Genomic DNA, 27,807 nt, shown 5'->3' on the forward strand with positions numbered 1-27,807 from the left:
GCACTGCTGCAGTAACGGGTGACCCATGATTGAGACCTCTTAATCCAGAATGATCATTACTGGTTTGAAGACCTAATGGGTGGAATTTGTAAGGAGACCTGCAGAGGGTGGGGAATTCCTATATGATTGTTGGTCTTGTCTGCTTCAAATGGATACAGATGAGTTATTATGAATAGTCAGAGCTAGCAAATGGAGTGTGGTTTAGGAAAGTGTGTATTTGTCTATTTTGGCAGGGAAAGTAAACTATATGAATGGCAAGAGATTGGGGTAGTTGTTTCGCAAAAAGTTAGTACAGGTGCACAACCTTTTATCCGGTGTTACGGAAACCGAAAACTCTGAAAACCGGCCATTTTTTCCAGGATGTCGTCTGCACACCAAAGCTCGCGTTTGGCGCCAAACTTGACCCGAAACGACCCACGGTCAACCCAGGTCTGTACTACTGTAGCGGCTGCCTCCTCCCCGGAGACCGGGGAGACACTTAAACATCTGTAAATCATTGCTTAAATGTTAGTCAGTTAGTTTGGTGGACTTTTATGTGAAGGGGGGGGGGGGGGGGGGTTGAAGGGGTAAACTTTAATTCTTAGTCCCCTACCTGGTCGGAGAGGCGGGGAGCGGTCGATGCCTTACTGGGTCGCCGTGCAGTAAACTCCGCAGCGCTGTGGCCGTCAACTCCCAGCTGGGGCTGCGGGCGGCGCCGGTTGTAGCTCCGACCCCGGCAACTCTACCCCTGGCTGCGAGGCTCCGCAAATGTTGGGAGTCGGCGGCGTCGCAGCGCTGGGATACCAGCGGGAAGCGGGCAATGCCTTACCGGGTCGCTGTGCGGTAAGCTCCAGGGCGCTGAGGCCGCCTTCTCCCAACGTTCGCGGAGCTGGGGGCTGCGGGCGGCGCTGGATTTGGAGCGCCTCGCAGCCAGGGGTCGAGTTGCCGGGGTCGGAGCTACAACCGGCGCCGCCCGCGGCCGGACGGAGCCCCCAGCTCCGCGATGTTGGGAGTCGCCGACCAGGTAGGGGACTAAGAATTAAAGTTTACCCCTTCACCCACCCACCCCACCACCACCACATAAAATCCCTCCAAACTAACTGACTAACATTTATGCAATGATTTACAATGATTCCCCGGTCTCATAGCAGTCGCTCCAGACTTTTCAAGCCGCCCGCGCTACCTACCTAATCTACGCTAAAAATCTTCCATTCGGAAATCCGAAAATGTCCGAAATCCGACAAGTGTCTGGTCCCAAGGCTTTCGGATAAAAGGTTGTGCACCTGTAATGCTAGTAGGTATGACAAGAAATTTGGAAAGTTAAAAGAATGTTACTATTTGAGTATAAATGTAGTGAGCTTATACTTTGGTTTTATTGGACACTGGAGATACCTACACCAACATGGCTGAAGCTTACAAAGCCATCCTCCTCCCCCACCTTGGTCAGTCTGATCACGTCTCATTGTTCCTGCTCCCTAAGTACTCCCCACTAATCAGACGGGTTAAACCAACTGTGAGGACAGTTAAAGTCTGGTCAGAGGAAGCGGACTTCACACTTCAGCGGTGTTTTGGAAACACTGACTGGAAGGCGTTTGCAGCCCAGGCCACCCTTGACTCTCACACGGACATTGATTCCTACGCATCTTCTGTTCTGGACTTTATAAACTCCACCATCAATAGTGTCACCTCCCTCAAACAGGTGACCATATACCCGAATCAGAAGCCATGGATGAACAGCGAGGTCTGGCTACTGCTGAAAGCACGGGACACCGCTTTCAGGTCAGGCGATGCTCGAGCCTACAGTTCATCCAGGGCTAACCTGAAGAGGAGCATCAGGAAGGCCAAGCACTGCCATAAGCTCAGGATTGAGGAGCACTTCAACAACAACTCCGACCCCCGACGCATGTGGCAAGGCATCCAGGCCATCACGGACTACAGACCGTCCAACATCACCCCCACATCCAGCGACGCCTCCTTCCTTGAGGAGCTTAATCACTTCTATGGCCGCTTCGACAGGGACAATCTAGAGACAGCCATCAAGGCTGTGCTACCTGCCGATCACCAACCCCTCACACTCACCCCCTACGACGTGTACGTGGCACTGAGTAGGACTGATGCACGTAAGGCTGCTGGCCCTGACGGCATCCCCGGGCGCGTGCTCAGGGCCTGTGCTGCGCAGCTGACAGACGTCTGGACTGACACCTTCAACCTGTCACTTGCCCAAGCAGTTGTCCCCACTTGCCTTAAAACCACCTCCATCGTGCCAGTGCCAAAACACTCCACTGCGGCAAACCTCAACGACTTCCGCCCAGTTGCACTTGCCCCCATCATCACCAAGTGCTTCGAGAGGCTGGTCCTGGCACACCTCAAAAGCTGCCTACCCCCCACACTGGATCCCTATCAGTTTGCCTACCGCAAGAACAGGAGTACGGAGGATGCCATCTCAACGGCACTTCACTCCGCCCTCTCCCACCTCGACAACAGAGACACTTACGTAAGAATGCTGTTCATCGATTACAGCTCAACATTCAACACCATCATACCATCAAAACTGATCACCAAACTCGGTAACCTGGGCATCGACCCCTCCCTCTGCAACTGGATACTGGACTTTCTAACCAACAGACCCCAGTCTGTGAGGTTAGACAAGCACACCTCTTCAACCCTCACCCTGAACACCGGCATTCCACAGGGCTGTGTGCTGAGCCCCCTCCTCTACTCCCTCTTCACCTATGACTGCACACCTGTACATGGTACTAACACCATCATCAAGTATGCAGATGATACAACGGTGATTGGCCTCATCAGCAACAACGATGAGCTGGCCTACAGGGAGGAGGTCCAGCACTTAGCAGCATGGTGCGCTGACAACAACCTGGCCCTTAACTCCAAGAAGACCAAGGAGCTCATTGTAGACTTCAGGAAGTCCAGAGGCGGCACGCACACCCCCATCCACATTAACAGGACGGAGGTGGAACGTGTTTCTAGCTTCAGGTTCCTGGGAGTCAACATCTCCGATGACCTCTCTTGGACCCACAATACCTCTACTCTGATCAAGAAGGCTCATCAGCGTCTCTTCTTCCTGAGGAGACTGAAGAAGGTCCATCTGTCTCCTCAGATCCTGGTGAACTTCTACCGCTGCACCATCGAGAGCATCCTTACCAACTGCATCACAGTATGGTATGGCAACTGCTCTGTCTCCGACCGGAAGGCATTGCAGAGGGTGGTGAAAATTGCCCAACGCATCACCGGTTCCTCGCTCCCCTCCATTGAGTCTGTCCAAAGCAAGCGCTGTCTGCGGAGGGCGCTCAGCATCGCCAAGGACTGCCCTCACCCCAACCATGGACTGTTTACCCTCCTACCATCCGGGAGGCGCTACAGGTCTCTCCGTTGCCGAACCAGCAGGTCGAGGAACAGCTTCTTTCCGGCGGCTGTCACTCTACTCAACAACGTACCTCGGTGACTGCCAATCACCACCCCCCCCCCCCCCCCCGGACACTTATTATTATTTATTCAAATCGTTTGCTATGTCGCTCTTCAAGGGAGATGCTAAATGCATTTCGTTGTCTCTGTACTGTACACTGACAATGACAATTAAAATTGAATCTGAATCTGATACCACACCTAGAGCAAAATTATTCTCATTTAAGGTGTTATGTTTATGCATTAGAAGCAGTTCAGAGAAGGTTTTCCAGATTGCAGCAAAAACTGCAGTTGCTGAAATCTGCAGCGACAAAGTCGCACTTATTTATTTTTTATTTTTTTAAACAGGGACAGTGTATATTAATAAACATTTACATGTAAATATGCAAGATTATAGCCAGTAACTAATTTCCATCTTTAGTCCCTTTGGCAGGTTGATGTTAGATAAACAACTTAAACGCATCGCAACACAATCAATCAATAAGAAAAAAAATACCAATAAAATAAGAAAAATAACAATAAAGAGTATAATAAATAAACAGACAAAGAATGCTGTTTCAATGCTTTAGCAGGTCAAGCAGCATCAGAGTGGTGAGGAAGTAGTCGGCATTTGATTTAAATGACCCTTCATTACAAATGCAAAAGGTGAGAAAACAAGCATGTTTTAAATTGTAGGTAGGCAGAGGGCTAAAAAGAACAGAAGTAATGTCTGTGATGGGGCACAGATCAAAGCAATCACGGTAACAATTACTCTAAAAACCTAGTAGCTAGAAACTAGAGAGCAAAAAGAAACAAATTGAAACAGTTACAGCACATCTGTCAGGAGGAGAAGGAAGAAGGTGGTTTGCTAAAATTGTTACTTTCAATATTATGCCCCGAGGACGGCGAATTTCAGCCACATGAGCGATACGGTGCTGTTCCTCGAGCATACCTTGAGTGACATTGGAGTATTGATGGAGACTGACGACACAGGGGTCGGGCTGAGAATGTAGTGTGTGGGAACCCAAGAAGTCATTTGAAATGAAGCAGCAATTCACTTGCACATCTCACAATGCAGTACTTACAATTCTTCTTGTTCCCACTGTCCCTTCTGTCTTTGGTGTCCCACCAACAATGTTTGAAGGAAAATAAGGAATAGCATCTTGACTTCTCTCTGAGTCTATCAAAGCTTAATGTGGCATTTAATAATTTCAGGTAAACATTCTTTATTTGCTCTCTTTCTGTTTTGCTTTCATCTTTTTTTAAAGGAAATGTTAGCATTTTTGGTCTACACTCTATCACAGCTGTTCCCTGTGCCTGTTGTCCTTGCTCTGCAAACACATTTTATCCTACATTTTCTGTCCCAATCATAACTTACAAAAGCTGTTTGATCGTACTTCCATTCCTTATTATTATTTTTGTGAGGAGGTAGCTTACTTTATACTGAATAGTCATGCCAAGTATTCCAAGGTTACTCCACTTGAATTGAATTAAAAGATACAGCATGGAAACGGACCCTTTGACTCACTGACTCCACGTCGACCATCATTCACACGAGTTCTATGTTATCCCATTTTGGTCTGCACACGAGGATCAATTTACAGGGGCCAATTAACCTGCAAGCCTGTACATCTTTGGGATGTAGAAGAAAGCGCACAGACAGCATCCAAGGTCAGGACTGAACCTGCGTCTCTGGCATTGGGGGTTCAGGCAATTCTTCATTGCCAGGAGTTGGGCCAGGCACAAAAGATTGATCATTACAGGCCAATCATCTTGGATCCAGGACATCAGTGCAAAATGTATCCAGTATTTTGGACCAGTAATTTTCAGTTTGTTCATTTTAATAACCTTCCTACAAAGGTTAGATATAGATATTTTGTTTTTGTACAATGTTCAATTCAATTCAAAACAACTCAAACTGAAAGTCTTTGCCTTGAATGGTATTTGGTTCTGGTTGATAGGAAGCTGATAATATGTTCTACAGCCATATTAGGCAACGATTGCTTTCAACAAGAGGGTCACCTCGTCCTTGATCTGCAACTATGTGATCACGTTTATTTTTTCTGATGCAAAAAGTTTAAATCTATGCTGCTTTAGATAAGCCCAGAACAAACTGGCTGCAAAAGCATTTTGGACAGCGTATTTTCTCAAATGAGTGCTGTTTTAATGCGTTTTCACTAATTATATTGCATAAGCAATATATAAAATGGAATACAGTTTCTACTTGGTGGGTGTGTTGTCAAAACCCCATTCCATCTAGGACACAAGGCTAGCACTTTGGCACAGCTAGTTGTGGTCCAGTGTCTCAGTTCCGATGACTGGTTCAATGCTTGTGTGTGCGTGCGCATGCACGCAGTCCATGTGCTGCATCTCTCTGACACTATGATAAGAACTGATGTGACTAGTCATATCCACACTTCTGCATGTTTATTCACTTCCTTCACTATCCATATATTGTAGCTACATTATGTATTGGGTCTGAAATGTGCTGGAATTCTTCAATTAGGTACTCTGGCACCATCTCCAGAACCACCACTCCAAGAAGGTAAGCAGAAACAGGAACCCTATCTCTAGTTTTTCCTCTTAAGTCATGTTCCACCCCATCTTGGAAATATATTCCTGTTCCTTCAATGCTGGGTCTAAGTTTTGTAATCTCCAACCCTTTAGCATTTGGGAGTTATTTCACCAGTAGATTTGCAGTGATTCACAAAGATAGTTTGTTATCAGGGCAATTAGAGATGCAGGCATGTTTATTCACTACCTTCAATATCTCTGTACCATGGCTGCATTATGCATTGGGTATTAGATGACCAAAAGTTATGGATGCAAGGTCAACATCTTTGTTCTGGAAAATTATAAGTAAGATATGTAGGAAATAGACACAAAATACTGGAGTAACCCAGCAGGTCAGGCAGCATCTCTGGTTAAAAGGAATAGGTTGATGTCATGGGTTGGAACCATCTTTCAGACTGAAAGAGGCGGGTGGGGGGGGGGGGGGGTGTTGTGGTCTGGAGTCTGAAGAAGTCAACCTATTTCTTTAGTCCAGAGATGCTGCCTGATCTTCTGAGATACTCCAGCATTTTGTGCCTATCTTTAGTACGTAGGAAATAGAATTGATTTGTTACTTGACCAGAATTTGAATCTGTTGAAATAAATCAGGTACTCTTGTTGTGAGTTGAAGTTATGTGCAACTATATAAGTAAAGGGCAGTGTAAGGTTCAAATTTAATGCATCTCGTATGTTTTTATGCACGGTTTCATCTTGTGCATGTAGGGGAAAAGGCTTGTGTGTTGGATGTTATCTGCTTTTGTGGAAGGCTGTATTTTTAAAATGCAACTTTGATCCCCAGTGATTTTTAATAATTCTTAGGTGCTTCTGCTCCTTTCAGTGCTGGAGGATTATGTAACTGGTTGCTTATAAGGGGTAGAGGTTAATTAATATTTTTAAGGTAGAGTGACAGATTCTTGATTGGTAAAGGTGTTGGGTTATGACAAGAAATGCAGGAGAATGGGGTTGAGACGGAACGATAGATCAGCCATGATAGAATAGCAAGGAAGACTTGATGGGCCGATTGGCCTAATTCTGCTCCTTGAACTTATGAAGGTATGGTTGGTGTGTATTGAGCTTCTGAATTGGCCTTTCCCAATCTAACAAATTTGCAATCTGAATAATGACTTGAATGCTCCTTAATGTATTAAATTGCTCAACTGGTTGCTGCTGGCTTACTTTGGTAAAGCCAGCATGGACAATTCTAAACCAAGTAAAAAAAATCACACAGGTGGCACAGTGGGCAGCACAGTGATGTAGCAGTAGAGTTGCTGCCTTACAGCGCCAGCGGCCTGATTACGCCTGCTGTCTGTATGGAGTTTGCATGTTCTCTCCATGACCATGAGGTTTCTTCCCACGCTCCAACGATGTGCAGGTTTATAGAGTGTTGCAATGTGGAAACAGGCCCTTTGCCCCAACTTGCCCACACCAGCCAACATGTCCCATCTGCACTAGTCCCACCTGCCGGCATTTGGTCCATATCCCTCCAAATCTGTCCAATCCATGTATATATCTTACTGTTTCTTAAATGTTAGGATAGTCCCTGCCTCAATTACCTCCTCTTGGCAGCTTGTTCCATACACCCACCAGCCTATGTGTGAAAAGGTTACTCGGATTCCTATTAAATCTTTTCCCCTTCACCTTAAACCTCTGCCCTCTGGTTCTTGATTCACCGACTATGGGCAAGAGACTGTGCATCTACCCAATCCATTCCTCTGATGATTTCAAACATCTCAATAAAATCATCCCTCATCCTCCTGCACTCCAAGGAATATAGTCCCAGTCTACTCAACCTCTGCCCATAGCTCAGACCCTCTAGGTCAGGTTAGTTTAGTGTTCTTTATGAAGATCTGGTTTGCACTGAATGCCGAACCAGCTGGTTTGATGATTTGATACTGTGGATCTTATGGTTGCTGAGCGATGCAATCCCACTTTGAGACTGCAATGCACAGTTTAAGAAAAGTGTACAAAAGATGCTTTTAATCTGTTAAATAGTTTAAGATTACATTTGCATGTGTCTATTTTGTGTATTCTTCCTTGCTTTTCCAACTAGAATTTATTGTGATGCAAATCTACAACTGTCTTTGGCCTTCTTCTTGCGTATGGCGTGCACAGCCTAAAGTAGTAGGACAACTTGTTCCATTTGATCTTATTTGATTGTTCACGCTGGGTTGATTGCATTCGTCGAAACAGGGCGGACCACGTTAGGTTGCAATTTCCCACCCCATCTGTCTTTGGTGAGGGTGCAGAAGAGGTTTACCAAAATGCTACCTGGATTAGAAGATATTTGGTATAAGGAAAGCTTGGACAAACTTGGATTATTTCTCTGGAGCATTGATGTCTGAGCAGAGACCTAATCAAAGTATATAAATTATGAGAGGTCTAGATAGGGTGGATAGTTGGAACATTGGTCCCAGGTTCGAAACATCAAAAACAAGAGGCATAGCTTTAAAGTGAGGTGAACAAAGTTTAAAAAGATGTACAGGGCAATTTTATTTAGGCAGTGTGGTGAGTGCCTGGAATGTGCTGACAGATGTAGTGATGGACACAGGAATGACAGGCTGTTGTATAGGCACATGGATATGGATTGCATGTAGGTAGATGAGATTATTTCATGGTGTCATGTTCAGAGTGGACATTGGGCCAAAGGGTCTGTCCCTGTGTTGTACCTTTCTGTCTTTATATGCTGTGTCCCATGGTAACCTTGTCCATTGTGCAAGGACAATTTACAAAATGATGGAAAGACGGACAAAATTCCCACATAACTTGAGAGGATGAAAAGTTGGGTTGCAGAATCCCCATTGTAGACTTTGTGAATTCTCCACAATAAGGGTTGAACTATTTCCGACAAATGTGGTTTACTGATGCCTTTGAGCATCTTTTTCTTGTCACATCCAAAACGCTCTATTGTATTTGATTTTGTGTTTTGTTGAAAGAAAAGGCAGAATTAAATATTTTGGGGTGAAAATTAAGGGCTTTCACTCCTTCTGTTTTAACAGATACAATAAGCTGAGCAGAGAAGTTCGAGAATTGGCTCGCAAGATCCGAGACCTTGATGTGAAGGATTCCTTCCGAGCCAAGAGCACCAGTCAATTGCTGGAGAAACTGTGAGTGTTTACATCTTAAATAAAGAACGAAAAGCAAGAAATCTATTGAACAGGCAGGTGGAGGAATAAGTATATGAATATGCTTAGATGGAAGGTGAATTTTTATTATTTTGGTTTGCATTGTCACAATTCCCTTTGTTAGTGATTTCTAGTGGAAATGTGAATTATAATTTTCAAGTGAAATACAATAATGCCTAATTTCATGCTCTAGATACATTCCTAGAAAATGAAGCACAAAATAAAACAGTGCTATACGGGGTCATTATAGTATAGCATAAATAGGTATGCAATTCTGATAGGTTCTATTTAACTCCCTTATTCCATTCACCATTCAAGTTAAAAAAGAGACGTGAATCGACTGGATTTCCCCACTGGAGCTTTGGCATCCCCAGCAGAGTTATGGTGTGAGATTACCCTGTGCAGAGTTTTTGTAGTCACATCTGGCAAAGTCTTCCTTTATTGGCAAATCTTTTTTCTAGCCTGGCGCCTGCTTCAAACTCAAATTTCTCTCAGCAAGCGGAAGAGCAACCATCCATTGGCCCGGAACAGCTCAAAGCCCTAACCCCGAGTATGGCCACCACCAGCATTCAGTGTCTAGCAGCTTAAAACCAGAGAGAGGTGGCAACAGAGTGGCCAAGTCTCCCCAGGTGCACAATTGCTCCTGCTGTTGGTACCACGACTTCGATATGTGGCTGAAAGGGCATGCTGCCAGTGCCCCAAGGGTTACCTGATCGCCAAGTGCATGTGCATCATGATAGCACAGAAAGTGCTCTACAAGTGGCGAGAAGAGGAGCTGGAGCTGGCATCACCTTGCTAGCAGCTGATGGGAGCAGCTTTGGTGCAAGCCCATCCGCTGGCCTGGAGCAATTCAATGGCCTAACCCAGAGTCTGGCCACCAGACAAAACATGAAACCTCACTCCTGCACATGCATGGAGCCTCTCTGGGTGTGGAGGATAGATACTGGACAGTCCCTCCACCTGCAGGGGCCACACCTACACCAGTTCAGTAAGAAAAATCAATGCAAATAAGATCAAATATTTTCCAATGTATTGCACAACCTGTAACTTATATGCTAGAAGAAAATATATATTTATTTTGTTTATTTGAAGGGTGATACTTTAATAATTTTTAGTCCTGTTTGACCTTTAAATCAAATCTAGTAAGGCACCATAATGAAAGAGCACTATCATGGACTTGTTTCCTCCTCCTTTTCCCCTTCGTTTCTTCATCCTTTTCCCCACTGAGGTTTACTTAAAAGCTTCAGTGTTCCTCGTTCCAATATGCCATTGCTACCAACACCTAGCTTCAATTTTAAAATTTCAATTAAGTAATTTTTCTTTGTTGTACCATTTCATCACAGGTGTAACCCTGGCGTTTTTCTCTTTTAAATTGGGATTTGGAATTATGAATTTGTATACCTCTACATTGTATGACATAAGTGAAAGTTCTGCTTGGTAATGGAAGAGTGTTCCACTGTGGAGAATCGTGCACAGAATAGTGCTGACATTCCACTGCATCACCGAGGCTGCTTCATTAGTCGTTAATTGAAATGCTAAACCCATTGAAATGTTAAAGATCTAACATTGCACTATGAGATCATGCTAAGAAACCTCCGTCATTTAATCCAACCACAGCGGCCAGGCATGGCACGGCACAAATTTCTATGGATTTGTCTACAAACCTCTGGCTCTTTGACATGGATTTAACCATTTTGTTCTGGTGGGAATATGTAATAGTTCTTCCTTGCATTTTAGATGACCCAATGTTTGTGGATTTTAGCTCTGCATTCATCATTGTGCCAGAGCTACTACTCCAAACTCTCCCAGTTGACTGTGCCTGAACCCCTTTGTCAATGGATCAACTTCCTGACAGGCAGGAAGCAGCATGTGAGGGGAAAGCACATCTCGGACCCGCAGACCCTCAACATATGAGCACCGCAAGGCTGCATACTCTCCCCTTTCCTTTACTCTCTCTATACCAACAACTGAACCTTCACAGACCCCTCTGCCAAGCTTCTCAAGTTTGCAGACGACACAACCCTGATGGGGCTGATCCAGGATTTGGAGCAATCTGCCTACAGACAAGAAGTGGCATCCTGGTGCCATCGCAACAATCTGGAGCTCAATGCTCTTAAGATGGTGGAATTGTAGACTTTAGGAGAGCTTCCCCTCCCCTCCCCCCACTCACCATCAACAACACCACAGTCACATCTGTGGAGTCATTTAAGTTCCTTGGAACCATCATCTCCAGGGACCTTACAAGGCAAGGCCACCATCGACTCCACAGTCAAAAAGGACCAACAGAGGGTGTACTTCATGTGGCAGCTGAGGAAACACAATCTGCCACAGGCAATGATGGTCCAGTTTTATACTGCCATCATAGAGTCTGTCCTCACCTTCTCCATCATGGTCTGGTTTGGCTCAGCCACCAAGTATGACATCCGGAGTTTGCAGCGCATCGTTCGATCAGCCGAGAAGGTTGTTGGCCGCAACTCTGGTATTTTATTGCACTCTTCACATGTTTAAGTTATAATGTTTTATTTTTAATTGTCTACTGTATATTGTGTTACTTGCGAGCGAAGCACCAAGGCAGATTCCTTGCATGTATACATATTTGGCTAATAAAATGTATTCAATTCAATTCTGTATTTAATAGCCATGTTGTTGAAGTGTGTTACCTTGCGTGTCCACCTTGGAAACACAGGCAAAACGTTTTTACTTCCACAGCTTTTCTTTGTAACCAGCAGCACATGGCAACTTTGCCTCGGAGAATACGAATACTTCAATCCAAATGTTGCAGTCAACCAGAAATATCATTGAATTGGCTAGCTTTTCTGTCTTTCAGCCTTGAAATTTGTTGTACTGATACGAGCTATTTTTTAAACCAAATATTGATACCTTTAAATTGTGGTGCTTCTCATTGGAATGGGATGTTACTGCCGAGGCTGTCTCTGGAACATTTGGCATATCTGGGTCAAAGTTAAACTGAAGCAGAAGTAAATTTTCATGTTGAAGACCCTTCAAAGGTTTTTTTTTTTTACTCTGAAATCTTAACTATTTTCCCACTGACCTGACCTGACGAGTGTAGCATTTCTATTTTACATTTCCGGCAACTGCAGTTTTTGTGATTTTCAAAGATAAACTGACGAGTTTATCAGATCTGGAAAATTTATGTGTGTGTGTGTGTGTGTGTGTGTGTGTGTGTGCGCGCGCGCATGGGGTTGGGTTGATCTGTGCTTGGGAAACGTGGGGCAGGACACCTTTCAAATGCATCACTTCAGAAGCTTGGTCCTTTTTGTGTACATGTCTTCTAATTAAAAGCACAATATTTTTTTAAACATTTAAGATAGATGATTACCAGTGACTCTTAACACAATTATTTATTCATGAGCGGCAAGGATACAAAGCAAAAACGAGAAAGAACGATTATGCTTTTTTTTAACTCAAACAATGGGCTTAATAGCCACCCCCTCCTTTGGCTTGGATTTCCAGTTTTTCTCGCATGATTTAAAGAACATCATTGCAGATGGATATTCTTTTGTTACTGATATTCAGCTTGATGATTGCTGATAAAAAGTTGAAAGGGGGACACTTTCCAACTTGACAATTTCCCACTGCTGTGATTATATGTGAATTTAAGTGCCATAATTTGCATGTTATTATAGTCCTACATTTTACATAAATTCTCATCCCGAGTGTGAGAAATACAAGTTTGCCTTGGGCTGAATCTTGGCAGTGGCTTTGAATGTACTGCCATAAAATTAATGCTTCTTTCTCTTGTTTACAAGCAGTTCTGTGAGAATACTTGGGAATGCTATTTCAAAATACCTTGGTTTTCTGTGGGTGAAGTAAGTGTGAAAGGTATCTTGAACACTAGAATTTGCTGGAGTCCCCTGAATCTAATGACATATTTGAAACAAAAATGTGCACTGAACACAATCATTTCTGGCTGGTGTATTGGTGTTCAGAGATATGGTAGAACTTATCTCATCTGGACTTGAGAGCCCATCTATGTTGCTTCTTTTACGATCTGAAGAGAAGGTGGGAATGGGAAATGAACTAATCCATCTAGAGTGGGTAGTCCTTTTGAACACAATTGACTCCATCTCTGTGTTCCTGAGTTGCCCTGGAGGCAGCCATGTTTTCTTTCTGATTTGAGATTACTGACTTCAGCAATAGTCTTTGTGTCCCTGGGCTTGGGAAAGGAAAATATTTTTGACAAAATAAGGATTTTCTGTTTTTATTTAATGCATGTCCAAGTCTGTCCAAGGACCCCAACAGTCCTTTCAGGAAAGCAGAGGTTCACTTGCACCTCCTCCAACATCTACTGTATCTGCTGTTCCAGGTATGGACTTCTTTCTGTCCTAGGCCTCCTCCACTGTTAAAGCGAGTCCAAATACAAATTGGAGGAACTGCACCTCATATTGGTCACAGCTTGCAACCCAGCGGTAGGAATATTGATTTGAGGACGACAGATAGCACAAAGGACGACAGATAGCACAATGGGCTAAGAGTTCGGCTGGCGACCGGAAGGTAGCCGGTTCAAATCCCGCTTGGAGTGCATACTGTCGTTGTGTCCTTGGGCAAGACACTTCACCCACCTTTGCCTGTAATGGAATGTTACGGCGGCAGGCGCGGGCACACCGCGACGCCCTGTGTCTCCCTTTCAAGGGAGATGCTAAAAATGCATTTCGTTGTCTCTGTACTGTACACTGACAATGACAATAAATTGAATCATTTCAATCATTTTTTTTTTTTTCTCTAACTTCAAGCGACCCTTGCTTTCCCTCTCCTTCCCTCTCCCACCTTAGTTCACTGTCCTCCTGATTAATTTTACAATTTGTATGCCTCGTCTTCGCCTCCCCATCATCCAACAATGAACCATTCTATATTTCCTTGATTATCGTCTGCTTTGATCTGTTGTTTACACGCCATACATTCTCTTTATATCCTAGTTTCCTCCCCGCTTATGAGGTGCTGTTCCCCCCCCCCCCCCCAGAGAGAGGTGGGAGGGGGAGTTGAAGTCTTCCCTCTTGTTCACCTTGGTTATGGGACGGGGCCTATTGAGGCCTCCGCGATTGCCGCTACGGCACGGACCAATAGATGAGGTTTCAGGCCCTCTGTCGCACGGATGATGGGTCCTTGAACCGGTGTCGGGGGGGAGAAAGGGACAAGTGTCTCGGCGGCTTTGGAGTTTCGCCGAACAATCCGCCACTTCCTACCAAGAGACCACGGCTCCCGAAGTCCCCCTCCCACTCCGACCGAGCTGGGGGTCAGAGAGAGGGAACTGCCTAAGATCCAAAGCATATAACCTCATCTGTGAAACACAGTGGTGGGGGTGTTATGGTCTGGGCATGTATGGCTGCTGAAGGTACTGGCTCACTTATCTTCTTTGATGATACAACTGCCGATGGTAGTAGCATAATGAATTCTGAAGTGTTTCGACACATCCTATCTGCTCAAGTTCAAACAAGTGCCTCAAAACTCATTGGCCGGCGGTTCATTCTACAGCAAGACAATGATCCCAAACATACTGTTAAAGCAAATAAGGAGTTGTTCAAATCTAAAAAATGGCCAATTCTTGTGTGGCCAAGTCAATCACCCGATTTGAACGCAATTGAGCATGCCTTTTATATGCTGAAGAGAAAACTGAAGGGGACTAGCCCCCAAAACAAGCATAAGCTAACGATGGCTGCCATACAGGCCTGGCAGAGCATCACCAGAGGAGACCCCAGCAACTGGTGATGTCCATGAATCGCAGACTTCAAGTAGTCATTGCATTCAAAGGATATGCAACAAAATATTAAATATGACGACTTTCATTTATATGATACTGCTGTGTCCCAAACATTATGGTGTCCTGAAATGGGGGCACTATGTATAAATACTGCTGTGATTTCTACATGGTGAAACCAAAATGTATAAAAATGGCCTTTATTAAAATCTGACAATGTGTGCTTTAACCACATGTGATTTTTTTTTTCTCTATTACAAATCTCAAATTGTGGAGTAATCAATAAATGATGGGTCTTCGTCCCAGACATTATGGAGGGCACTGCAATTGGAGGAAAGATGCCTCTGGCCTAACTGTTATTAGCAATCTCTACAAAGCTGGCTTCGCTGATAGAACAGTGATGGTTTATAAGCACCAAATGGAGCTTCAGTGCTCCTGCTACCTGAACAGCTTGCAGGTTTTGTATGGAATATGCTCCAGTTCAAAGGAGGTACAACCTGGTATCAGTTATTCATGGAGACAGCATTTGGACTAAAATCCATTTTCTGCACAAGTTTCTCCCTTCATTTGAAACCATAGGTCCAAGAGCAAAAGTGACCCTGTAGGAGCCAACCTAAATATTCATGTTAATTTAAAATATCAGTGAATACTATCAGGCCAGTGGATGGTTGAAAACTTTATAACACATTTCTTTCCTTGTTTCTTTCTTTCTAGTTTTCATCTTTCTCGGGGGATGTAAAGTTAGTTTAGGAAAAAATTAAGATGAAGTCAGCTATTGACTGATCTTTGAAAACAGAACCAGAGCTAGGAGCATGTGCGTTTACTTTGTTGTAATGTCATCGATTACAGCGCTGTCTCTTCGTCATGGCATAAATTTGAGATGCAGAATGCACTCCTTTTAATATTTGCAGTGGAGAGAAGCTTGGTGAGCTACTGGATTGCTAGGATTTTAAAATGGTTGTATGACCGTTCTAAAACCAAGTCTCCTGATCACTGATTGCAGCAGACATCTTAATGAGATGTCCGAAAAATGACCCCTGTGCCTTGCTGGGAAAGGTCAAAGTTGTCAGGATTCTTCTTTTAAAAAATGAGTTCAGTATTTCAACAGTGCATGCCCAGGTCATAGGTCACTTGAGATAAACACTTGAGCTGCTGCATGTACACAGACCTGCGTTTCATCTGCAATCAGGATAGAACCCGGGGTGGAAGATTGCAACCTTCACGTGGTCCGCCCTGTTTCGACTAATGCAATCAACTCGACGTGCACAAACGGAAGATCAAATGGAACAAGTTGTCCAACAACTTTAGGCTGTGCACGCCACATGAAAGAAGAAGAGGATAGAACCCGGGTCTCTGGTACTGCAAGCGCTGTTAAATTGCTACTGGACCGTTCCCGTCCCCTCCTGAGTGTCCCATCCCTGTCCGGGGGTGGCCGGAGATGTCCAGGATGCTGTGGACTGATGGCCCGGAGCAGTGGCGGCCCCAGGCTTAGTCAGCGCAGAGAAGAAGGGACCGTCAGCTGCACCTCTCGCCTTATCTAGTGGCTGTCAGTTAACCGCCTCGGTGCCGGCGAAAGCCGAGCACCAGTCATCAATGGGGATACACACAAAATGCTGCAATAACTTAGCAGGTCAGGCAACATCTCTGGAGAAGGGTCTCGACCCGAAACGTCACCTATTCCTTTTCTCCAAAGATACTGCCTGTCCCACTGAGTTACTCCAGCATTTTGTGTGTATCTGTGAAAGATTCTGTAGATACTTATTCTAGTATACAAAATCCACTTTTCAATTTTTGCCTTGGCTATCTTTATATTTTTCTTCCTTTTGGTTACAAGCTTATTAAACTTGCAAACCTAAATAAACCTAGGTGCAATTGGACCCCCCCCTCTCCACACCCCAAGAGAGGCATTTCAATTTCTGCACAGCTCTGTGGCACACAATCTTCTTGGGAGGGGTGGCCAAGATCACAGTCCAATCTGTGAGATTTTTAGAATATTGAACAATTTAGTTTGAAAGTTTATTACATTTTTAAATTATAAAAAATAATTCAAGATATTTGCTTGGTATTAGCCTTGATTGAAAAGATGCTCACAGCCCAGCTCCTTACAAGGTGTAAATAAGTGGGGCCATTCTGAAACACAAGGAACTTGGTTGGCGTATCTAACTCTGGTACAGTTCGTTAGATTTAAAACAGACGCTCAAAAGTGCATTGCTGGAGTTTATAACTGTCTCTGTTGTACTTCCAAGCATGCGTGGGTGTTGTGGCCAAGTCATTGTGAGTATAAAGATTGTCCATTTACTTTTTCCAAAGTGAATTGTGCAGATTACAAAAGCCTCTTAATGTAAAATTACTTTGGTGTAATTATTCCTTTATCCGAATGGAACGTTTGAAAAATGTGCTTTGGAAACACTATCCTATTTTGATATGTTCACGATTTGATTGATGTAAGTTTCCTGAAACATCTGTGCAAATTTACATTTAAGGTTTCTACCCCCTCCCCCGATCTTGTATCTGAAATGATGAGAAACAGATTTTAGTCTACCTTGCTTTTCCCTGTCTATGTTGTTGAGCAAAGTACTTGCAACTAACAAAAGATTAAATCTCAACTAGAAGTTAGAACTAAAGGGCAAGTAGAAATAAGGAATGGAAATTATCAATCACAAATTTAAAAAAAAACCCAAAAAAACAATCTAATGGGGAGGTAGACACAAAATGCTGGAGTAATTCAGTGGGACAGGCAGTATCTCTGGAGAGAAGGAATAGGTGCCGTTTCAGGTCGAGACCCTTCTTCAATCTGATGTTAGGGGAGTGGGTAGGACAAAGATAGAATGTAGTCGAGACAGTAAGACTGGTGGGAGTAAGGCGATGGAGAGAGAAAGCAAGAGCTATCCGAAGTTAGAGAAGTCAATGTTCATACTGCTGGGGTGTAAACTACCCGAACAAAATATGAGGTGCTGTTCCTCCAATTTGCACTGGGCCTCGCTCTGACAATGGAGGAGACCCAGGACAGAAAGGTTAGATTGGGAATGGGCGGGTGAGTTGACGTACTGAGCAACCGGTAGTACAGGAAAGTTAAGACGGACTGAGTGGACGTGTTCAGCGAACCAATCGCCGGCCCTGCGTTTGATCTCACCGATGTAGAGAAGTTGACACCGGGAACAGCGGATACAGTAGATGAGGTTGGAGGAGGTGCAAGTGAACCTCTGCCTCACCTGGAAAGACTGTTTGGGTCCCTGGATGGTCGATGGGGGAGATAAAGGGACAGGTGTTGCATCTCCTGCGGTTGCAGGGGAAAGTACCCGGTGAGGGGGTGGTTTGGGTAGGAAGAGACGAGTTGACCAGGGAGTTTCAGAGAGAATGGTCTCTGCAGAAAGCGGTGGAGATGGGAAGATGCGGCCAGTAGTGGGATCACTTTGGAGGTGGAGAAAATGTTGGAAGTTTATATGCTGTCTACGATGGCTGATAGGGTGGAAGACGAAGACAAAGGATACTCTGTCCTTGTTACGAATGGGGGGGGAGGGGGAGCAAGAGCAGAGCTGCGAGGAGACCCTAGTGAGAGCCTCATCTATAATTGGAGAGAGGAACCCCCGTTTCCTAAAGAATGAGGACATCTCCGATGCCCTGGTGTGGAAAACCTCATCCTTGGCGCAGATGCGGTGTAGACTGAGGAATTGGTAGTAGGTGATAGAGTCTTTACAGCAATGGTTGGCAACCTACGGCCCTCGGGCCGAATGCGGCCCATAACCCAAAATCATCCGGCCCGCAGGCGTGTTATTTTTCCACTTCATCTCCGGTATCTCCTGCGCCCACGGCGCCCAGGCACGGGGACGTAGGGAGGCCTGAGCTGGCGGCCATAATGGCGGAGCTGCCGAGCGCCATCGAGTGCCGAGCACGGAGCTCTGGTTGTACTGCATCCTGCGCAAAGCCACCGGCATGGCTGCACACCTTCTGTGTCTGGGCTTCACTGTTGGGATCGGGGTTGTCAATAGGCTAGGGACGAGTGAGTGAGTATTTGAGCAAACGCCTTCGGGACCGAGCCAAGGCAATGGTCCGTAGGTGCGCCGTGTTCGTGAGCGCCCATAATTGGGGGTCAGTCCTCCGGGTGGCGTCCTCGAAAGGGCGGGATCTATGTGAACATGCGATTTGAGGCCTGCCATCCGGGGCGGGATGGGGCGGGATCCATGTGTACACGTGATGGATGTGGCCCACCATCCGCTCTACAGACATGCGTCCTGGCCCCTATGCAGAACATGGTTGCCGACCCCTGCTTTACAGGAAGCAGGGTGGGAAGAAGTGTAGTCTAGATAGCTTTTGGAGTCAGTAGGTTTGTAATGGATGTCAGTCAATAGTCTGTTTCCTGTGATGGAGACAGTGGGATCTGGAAATGGTAGGGAGATGTCTGAGATGGTCCAAGTGAATTTGAGTGCAGAATGGAAATTGGTGGTGAAGTTGATGAAGTCAGTGAGTTCTGCAGGAGGTAGCACCAATGCAGTCGTCAATGTAACGGAGGTAGAGTTTGGGGATGGGGCCAGTGTATGCCTGGAATAGTGATTATTCGACGTATCCTCCAAGGAGGCAGGCATAGCTGGAATACCCATAGCTACACCTTGGATTTGGAGGAAATGTGAGGAGTCGAAGGAGAAGTTGTTGAGGGTAAGGACTAGCTCTGCTAGGTGGAGGAGAGTATTGGTCGACGGAGATTGGCTAGTTCTGTGGTCGAGGAAGAAATGGAGGGCTTTCACACCTTCCTGGTGGGGAATGGAGGTGTTGAGTGACAGGACATCCATAGTAAAGATGAGGGAGTGGGGGCCTGGAAAACAGAAGTCATTGAGGAGCCGAATAGTGTGTGAGGTGTCTTGGACATAGATGGGGAGGGATTGGACCAGGGGGGATAGGATGGAGTCGAGGTATGTGGAAATTAATTTGGTTGGACATGAACAAGCATGAACAATGGGTCTGCCAGGACAGTTCTGTTTGTGGATTTTGGGGAGAGGATAAAATCGGGCCGTGCGGGGCTGGAGAATGATAAGGTTGGAGGCTTTAGACGGCAGAGAGCCGGAAGTGATGAAATCAGTAATGGTGTTTGAGATTGAGGCCTGGTGCTCGTCTGTGGGGTCATGGTCAAAGGATAAGTAGGAGGAGGTGTCTGAGGTGTCTAATGGTGATCTGCATGACCATTTTATAAAAATAATTGGCTATTTAAATTCCTATGCATATTTATTCATATCTTGAGGTACAATTTTAACTTTTTTCTTAATTCTTCAATTTTTAACGTTAAAATGTGTGCAGTAATCAGATGCCAATAATTTCCTGTTTTTATGTGTAAGAAAGAACTGCAGATGCTGGTTTAAATCAAAGGTAGACACAAAATGCTGGAGTAACTCGGCAGGTGAGGCAGCATCTCTGGAGAGAAGGAATGGGTGACGATTTGGGTTGAGACCCTTCTTCAGACAGAGGGAGCGGGACAAAGATAGAATGTAGTCGGAGACAGTAAGACTAGTGGGAGAACTGGGAAGGGGATGGGGAGAGAAAGCAAGGGCTATCTGAAGTTGGAGAAGTCCATGTTCATACCGCTGGGGTGTAAACTACCCAAGTGAAATATGAGGTGCTGTTCCTCCAATTTGTGCTGGGCCTCACTCTGACAATGGAGGAGGCCCAGGACAGAAAGGCCAGATTGGGAATGGGAGGGGGAGTTGAAGTGCTGAGCCACCGGGAGATCAGGTAGGTTAAGACAGACTGAGCAGAGGTGTTCAGTGAAACGATCGCCGAACTTGCGCTTGGTCCCTTGGATGGAGTCCCTTTACTTCCTCTTTGGTTCTACAGATCTTAACAGCAGTTTTACCAGCATTATATTTAATATCATGTTCCCCACCATGCACAGAACATATAGTAAGGAGCTGCTGGAGACCAGCACTAGATGGACTAAAGACCACAAAGTCATCTGCATACATAAAATGGTTCACTAATGTATAACTAATCATGCACCCAGTATTACAGGCATTCAATTGCTTGGACAGATCATCAATATGGAGATTAAAAAGAACTGGGGACAAAATTCCCCCTTGTCTGACACCATTGCTAACCCCAAATGGGGCTGAGACCCTATTGCCCCATTTTACTTGCATCGTCTAGTGGGCATTCCTGTAAGCCAGAATTCTCACAATGTATTCAGGCTGACTCAATTTAACAAACAACTTTCTATGACTAACACGATCAAAGGCTTTGGAAGCATCAATAAAGCACATATGAATTGATGAGTTTTTACCTCTATATTTGTTTACAATTTTCTTTAAGGCATATATTCATGAGTCAAAAGTTGAAAGGTTCCTTTATTGCCACATGCACCAACTTGGTGCAGTGAAATTCAAGTTGCCATTGCAGCACATTAATAAGAATACCACATAACATTATAAAGGAATTTAACGATAAACATAAAAACATCCCCCCACAATGGTTGCCACTGTGAGGGAAGGCACAAAGTCCAGTCCCCATCCCCTTGTCCACCCATAGTCGGGCCTATTGAGGCCTCCGCAGTCGCCGCTACGGCGGCCCGATGTTTCAGGCCCTTCTCGCTGGGTGATGGTGCTCTGGCGTCGGGAGAACCCTCTCTGGGACACCTGGAACGGCCGCTTCCTTACTGGAGACCGCGGCTTCCGAAGCCAAAAGGACAGAGCTCCAGTGTGGCGAGAGATCCCAGGCTCCCGATATTAAAGCCGCTCCACCGTCCCGCAGCTCCGCGATGTTCACCTGCGGTCTCAGCATTCCAGAGCCCCAGCGTGGCGACCCGGGCAAGGCATCGCCCGCTCCGCGATAGCGCTCCAGCGCTGTGCCGCCGCTGAAGCCGTGGTTCTGGCCGGTCCCCTCAGGAAACGCCACTCCAGACCTGTTCGTAGACCGCGAGGACGGGTCGAAGATGCTGCCCGGTGAAAAGCCGCTTCTCCAACCAAGTAGGGACTAGGCAAAGCAGTTCCCCCCCTCCCCCCAACCCCCCACATAAAAAAAGAATAGACCTCCAAACAAAACAGTTTTTAACACACTAAAAATAAAAGAAAGAAGTGAAAGGACTGACAGCTGCAGGCTGAGCTATGTTTATCTTTAGAACCAAACTGGTTATCTGTGGAGTTAACAAACTCATTTAAGTCTCGGGCCTGTTAATAATTAAAATGGCGAAGGAGCATCTGGGATAGCATTGAGAACTATGCCTCGGGTGAACACACAAGCTCACTCTAAAGGAAAGGTTCTGACTCAAAACGTCACCTATTTTTCTCCAGAGATGCTGCCTGATCCGCTGAGATATTCCAGCATTTTGTGTCTAGCTCACTCTATAACACCCACAAAATGCCTGGCACCATCTGGCACCACCAAAAAAAATTAAAAAAAATGGCGCGGCCCTGTCCAGTCGCCGTTGTGGCAGCTCCGCGAAAATTGTGTGTGTTTTTAACTTTTATGTTCCTTTTTAACTTATTTCTAAGATCTAACTCCCTAGTACTAACACAGTATGACAGGGAAACCCTCTTAAATCTAAACTCCAGGGCAAACGGAGACTTTTTAAACTCTGTACTTACTGATCCAGCATGGCCAGCAGAGATCAACAGAAGCTGCTGCAACAACAAAGGGAGCTCGGCTGCAAGGAAAACCCGGAGAAAACATCGAGGGAAGCGGGGGGGGGGGGATTTGGAATAGGCTGAAAGCCCAAGCCTTTCATCCCCCTCTGCCCAGCATTCTTCTGGCGAATGTCCAGTCCCTGGAAAACAAGCTGGATGACCTCAGGGCGAGGATCAGATTCCAGCGGGACATAAGGGACTGCAACATCCTCTGCCTGACTGAAACATGGCTGACCTCACTGATTCCGGATCAGGTAATCTGCCCAACCGAGTCCTTCACTGTCCACCGTGCTGACAGAACAGAAGCATCTGGGAAATCCAAGGGTGGAGGAGTCTGCTTCATGACCAATAACAACTGGTGCAACCCTGGAAATATCAAGATGCTTTCCCGTTCCTGCTCGCCGGGCCTGGAGCACCTGACGATCTCATGCCGCCCATTCTACCTTCCCCAGGAGTTCGGCTCAGTGATCGTCACAGCCGTCTACATTACAGGCAGACACCGACGTGGCACTTCCGGCCCTACACGATGTGCTATGTCGACATCAAAACAAGTACCCGGATGCGGCTATGGTGGTGGCTGGAGATTTTAATAAATCAAATCTCAAGAAGGTCATGCCGAACTTCTACCAACGCATCACGTGTGCCACCAGGGGGGAGAGAACTTTGGACCACTGCTACACACAGTTCAGGAAAGGCTACAAGGCCGTTTCACTCCCTCCCCTAGGAAAATCTGACCACGCTGCCATTTTCCTGTTGCCGGAGTATAAACAGAGGATAGTTCGGGAAGCGGTAGAGACGAGGGACGTAAAGCGGTGGTCCGACCAGTCAGAGGCCATGCTGCAAGATGCACTGAGTGATGTCGACTGGAATATGTTCGAAGCAAGTTCCAGTGACGTCAGTGAGTTCGCGGAAGCAGTCACGGACTTCATCGCAACAGTAACCGACAACATCGTCCCCACGGTAAGGGTAAGCACCTTTCCGAACCAAAAACCCTGGGAAGACGGGTCTGTTCGTGTGGCCCTGAATGCTCGCACCGCTGCCTACAACTCGGGCCTGGCATCAGGAAACATGGACGTCTACAAGGCAGAGTCCTACCGACTGCGAAGGGCGGTGAAGGACGCAAAGAGAAGGTACAGGGACAAGATGGAGTTACAGATGGAGCAGCAGGACACCAGAAGCCTGTGGCAGGGGTTACGGATTGTAACCAACTACCGGAGCACCCCTTCCTCATCCGCATGTGCCGGCACCTCCCTAGCTGACGACCTGAACTCCTTTTACGCTCGTTTCGAGAGGGGCAACACCACTCCAGGTCTGCCGACTATCGACAATACCGCCAGCGGGCTGACTACCGAAGCTGAAGGGAGGAATGTGCACACATTCTCGCTGTCCGAGCACGACGTGAGGAGGGCTCTGACACGGGTGAACACGAGAAAAGCTGCAGGCCCCGATGGCATCTCGGGGCGAGTACTCAAGTCCTGTGCTACGCAGCTAGCTCCAGTGCTCACTACATTATTCAACCTCTCCCTGGACAAGTCCGTGGTCCCTGCCTGCTTCAAAAAATCCATCATTGTACCGGTACCAAAAAATGCCTCCCCAGCCTGCCTGAATGACTACCGTCCGGTGGCCCTTACCTCGGTAGTCATGAAATGCTTTGAGAGGCTGGTGAAGAATCACATCTGCGCCTTCCTCCCTCGGAACATGGACCCGTTGCAGTTCGCATATCGTCCGAACAGGTCCACGGACGATGCGGTCTCCCAGGTCTTGCACACCGCTCTCTCCCATCTGGACAGCCAGAATGGGGGCTACGTGAGGATGCTGTTCATAGACTACAGTTCAGCCTTCAACACGATAGTCCCCACCAGACTGGCCGGGAAGCTAATGGAATTGGGGTTCAACACCTCCCTGTGTGCCTGGGTCCTGGACTTTCTCACCGCCAGGCCCCAGGTAGTCAAGATGGGAGGGAATACATCGGAATCCCTCACCCTGAGCACAGGATCGCCCCAGGGTTGCGTCCTCGGCCCCCTATTGTACTCCCTGTACACACATAACTGTGTGGCTAGGTTCAGCTCCAATTCAATAATTAAGTTTGCTGATGACACTGTGGTGGTGGGCCTGATCTCAGACAACGATGAGAAGGCCTACCGGGAGGAGGTGGCTGATCTAGCACTCTGGTGCCAGGATAACAGCCTCCTCTTGAACATCAAAAAAACGAAGGAGCTGATCATGGACTTTAGGAGGGCACATCATCCGAGGACGTACACTCCATTGAGGATAAATGGGGATCCTGTGGATAGGGTGAACTGTTTTAAATATCTGGGAGTCCACATCTCCGAGGATATGACATGGGCATCACACGCCTCAGCACTCGTGAGTAAGGCAAGGCTTGCGCCTTTACCACCTCAGGCAATTGAGGAAATTCAGAGTGTCTCCGAGGATCCTCCAGTGCTTCTACGCAGTGGCGGTGGAAAGCATCTTGTCCGGGAACATTACCATCTGGTTTGGGAATTGCTCTGCCAAGGACAAGAAGGCTTTGCAGAGAGTAGTGCGTTCGGCCGAACGCACTATGGGAACTTCACTTGCCCCCCTGCAGGAACTATACAACAGGAGGTGCAACTCCAGAGCAAATAAAATCATGAGAGACCCCTTCCACCCCTGCAACGGACTGTTCCAGCTGCTACGGTCAGGTAAACGCCTCCGTTGCCATGCGGTGAGAACGGAGAGGTTGAGAAGGAGTTTCTTCCCAGAGGCAATTCGGACTGTAAACACCTATCTCACCAGGGACTAACTCTACTGAACGTTTTTCCTTCCATTATTTATTATGTAAAAGAATATGTGTGTTATGATTGTGTTTATAATTTGTTTGGTTGTTTTGTTGTTTGTCTTTTGCACAAAAGTCCGCGAGCATTGCCACTTTCATTTCCCTGCACATCTCGTATGTGTACGTGACAAATAAACTTGACTTGACTTGACTTGACTTGACTTGACTTGCCCCATCGTTGGAAGAGTCTGTGGTTTCCCAGCTTCATTGGATACCTGAACTTTCAAGACCAGCACAAAGTAAATTCATCCTTAATCCCAAAGGTCTGCTGGAGAAGGAAATGCATCACATCTGTTTACTCAAGAATTTTGCACATGTGCACGAAACACTGCAAGTCCTCAGTTGCTTCCATGCCTAATAGCTCTGCATATGACTTAACTTACAAATGTGAGAGAAACATGGTTGTGAGGTTTTGGCTTCATGCTCCCAGAGAAAAGAGTAAATTGAATTGACATACAAAATTGCCCGATGTCCCAGTTTTTCGAAGTATGGGAATATAGGAGAAACTCAGTGGTTCCAAAAATAAATAAACTAACTATGTTGGGGGTACTTAGACATGTTTCTAATTTCAGTAATGTTGTAGGAAATGGGAGGGGGCGAATATAACAAAATGACTAAGGTTTGGCACAGATTCTGATTTTTCTTTTCACGCAAACTAATACTTGGGGTTTACCAGTGACCTGCTGCTGAAGTGATGCAAAGTGGCAGCACATTCATCATTATTTGGATTTGAAAGTGGTTTGTACTGAAGTCAGGAGGCAAATATTGTATCAGTCGAATGGCAGTCAGTAATTAACAGCAGGAATAAGGAAGCCTTTGTTTCTGAGGTCGTAGCTGCCTTTTTTTTGGAAGGGGACGCTTTACTTACCTCACAGAGGCTTCAGTTAACACTAATTAGGGAGCAAAGGGAGGACCAGTGCTATGCGGAGTGATGATCAAAAGGGATGAACTCTGCAGCAGGGTTTTCAATAGACTTTTTACAAAGACTAGCAGTTCTGCTTGTTGCCAAAATAGCCTTAAGTAATGCTTGCCATATACTGTAATTAACAGTTCATTGGCAAACTGAGTACAATAACGTTAGTGTTTCATGAAAGTAAGCAATGTAATAAATCTCTTGCAACTCATACACATGATGAGGGGATTAAGTCATGTCTGTTTACGTGTGGGCCACTTGTTCGATGCAGATTTGTTTTTCTTGAAGGGGTTTGATTAAATTTTGTGGCCCCCCCAATTAGCCGTTATTAATTGTTCCTTTTAAATAGGAAGATATTCTGATTTTTTTGCAGAGTATCTTCCAATAAGCATGTTTAACAATATCGGACACTTAAATTTTTTTGCAACTTTGTTTACACTGGCTATCTTGGCACATAGCTGTGAGCAATTGTTAAAAGAATTTAGATTTCTTTGGAGGTTGTGGAAGAGGTGCTTTGTGAGAGAAAAAAGAAAATTCTCGTAATCAGCAGGAAGTACGGTCATTTATTGGCCAAAAATCTTTAATCAAAAATGTAATTACGACTTTCAAGCAGTCTGGATGATCCTCCTCCCATCTGGACGGATGTAAAATTGACAGTTTAGAAATGTTAAGCTCTGTGATCAAGCTATTGATCAGATTGTTCAATTTAAAGAATCGAATAAATATTGGTGCCAGTAGTTGATTGATTAGCCTCATTTGGCTGTACTGTATGTAACCCCTGTGTAACTCCAGCTTTTCTCACAATGTATTGTATTTGTGGCCTCCATGGATCTTCAAAGCATTGAAGTTGAAGCTTATAACACCAGATTGTTTGATTTCCATCTGACCATTGTACATGAGCCAACATGGCTCCAAATCAACACTTACCAAAATTAACAACCCCACTCTCACTATTGACGGCACCACTGTCTCCCCATCTCCTCAGGCCCGCAACCTTGGCGTGATCTTTGACTCAACCCTCTCCCTTGAGCCTCACATCCGCCATGTTGTCAAAACAGCATTTTTTCACCTCCGCAACATTGCCAAAATCAGACCCTCTCTCACACCCCCCGCTGCTGAAAGACTCATCCATGCCTTCATCTCCTCCCGACTGGACTACTGTAACTCTCTTCTCTTTGGCATCAATTCCAGCAACATCAACCGACTCCAACTGGTCCAGAATGCAGCCGCCCGACTCATTACCCACACCAAATCCTGACACCACATCACCCCAGTCCTCAAAGAACTTCACTGGCTTCCCATTTCCCACCGGATCATCTACAAAATCCTGGTCCTCACCTACAATGCCCTCAACCCACTTGCCCCCCCCCCCCTTATCTCACTGACCTCCTCTCCCCCTACCAACCCTCACGGTCCCTCAGGTCCATTTCAGCTGGTCTCCTCTCCATTCTGAAATCCAACCTCTGCACTTTTGGAGACAGAGCCTTCTCCAGGGCAGCTCCCAGGCTCTGGAACTCCCTCCCACAATTGATCCAAACTTCTGAGTCCCTCACCATCTTCCAGTCCCGCCTCAAGACCCATCTCTTCACCTCTGCATACCCTTAGTCCCATGTCCCCCTCCCCTTTGCATCTCTGTCTTACTGCCCTATTTTGTTTTGTTCTTGACTCACCATGTAAAGCGACTTTTGAGTCCTTGAAAAGCG

At 45.9% G+C, this 27,807-nt stretch overlaps 1 protein-coding gene across 1 annotated transcript in view; it reads left to right on the forward strand.

Moving 5' to 3' along the window:
• Positions 1-27,807, forward strand: part of imp3 (IMP U3 small nucleolar ribonucleoprotein 3) — a 139,487-nt gene that overhangs the window by 2,862 nt on the left and 108,818 nt on the right. The window contains exon 2 of the mRNA XM_055642001.1: positions 8,928-9,035. Coding sequence (XP_055497976.1) covers positions 8,928-9,035 — 108 coding nt within the window. The remainder of the gene's footprint in view (positions 1-8,927; positions 9,036-27,807) is intronic.

The sequence above is a fragment of the Leucoraja erinacea genome, chromosome 10 (genome assembly GCF_028641065.1).
Source record: "Leucoraja erinacea ecotype New England chromosome 10, Leri_hhj_1, whole genome shotgun sequence".
NCBI classification, from domain to species: Eukaryota; Metazoa; Chordata; class Chondrichthyes; order Rajiformes; family Rajidae; genus Leucoraja; species Leucoraja erinaceus.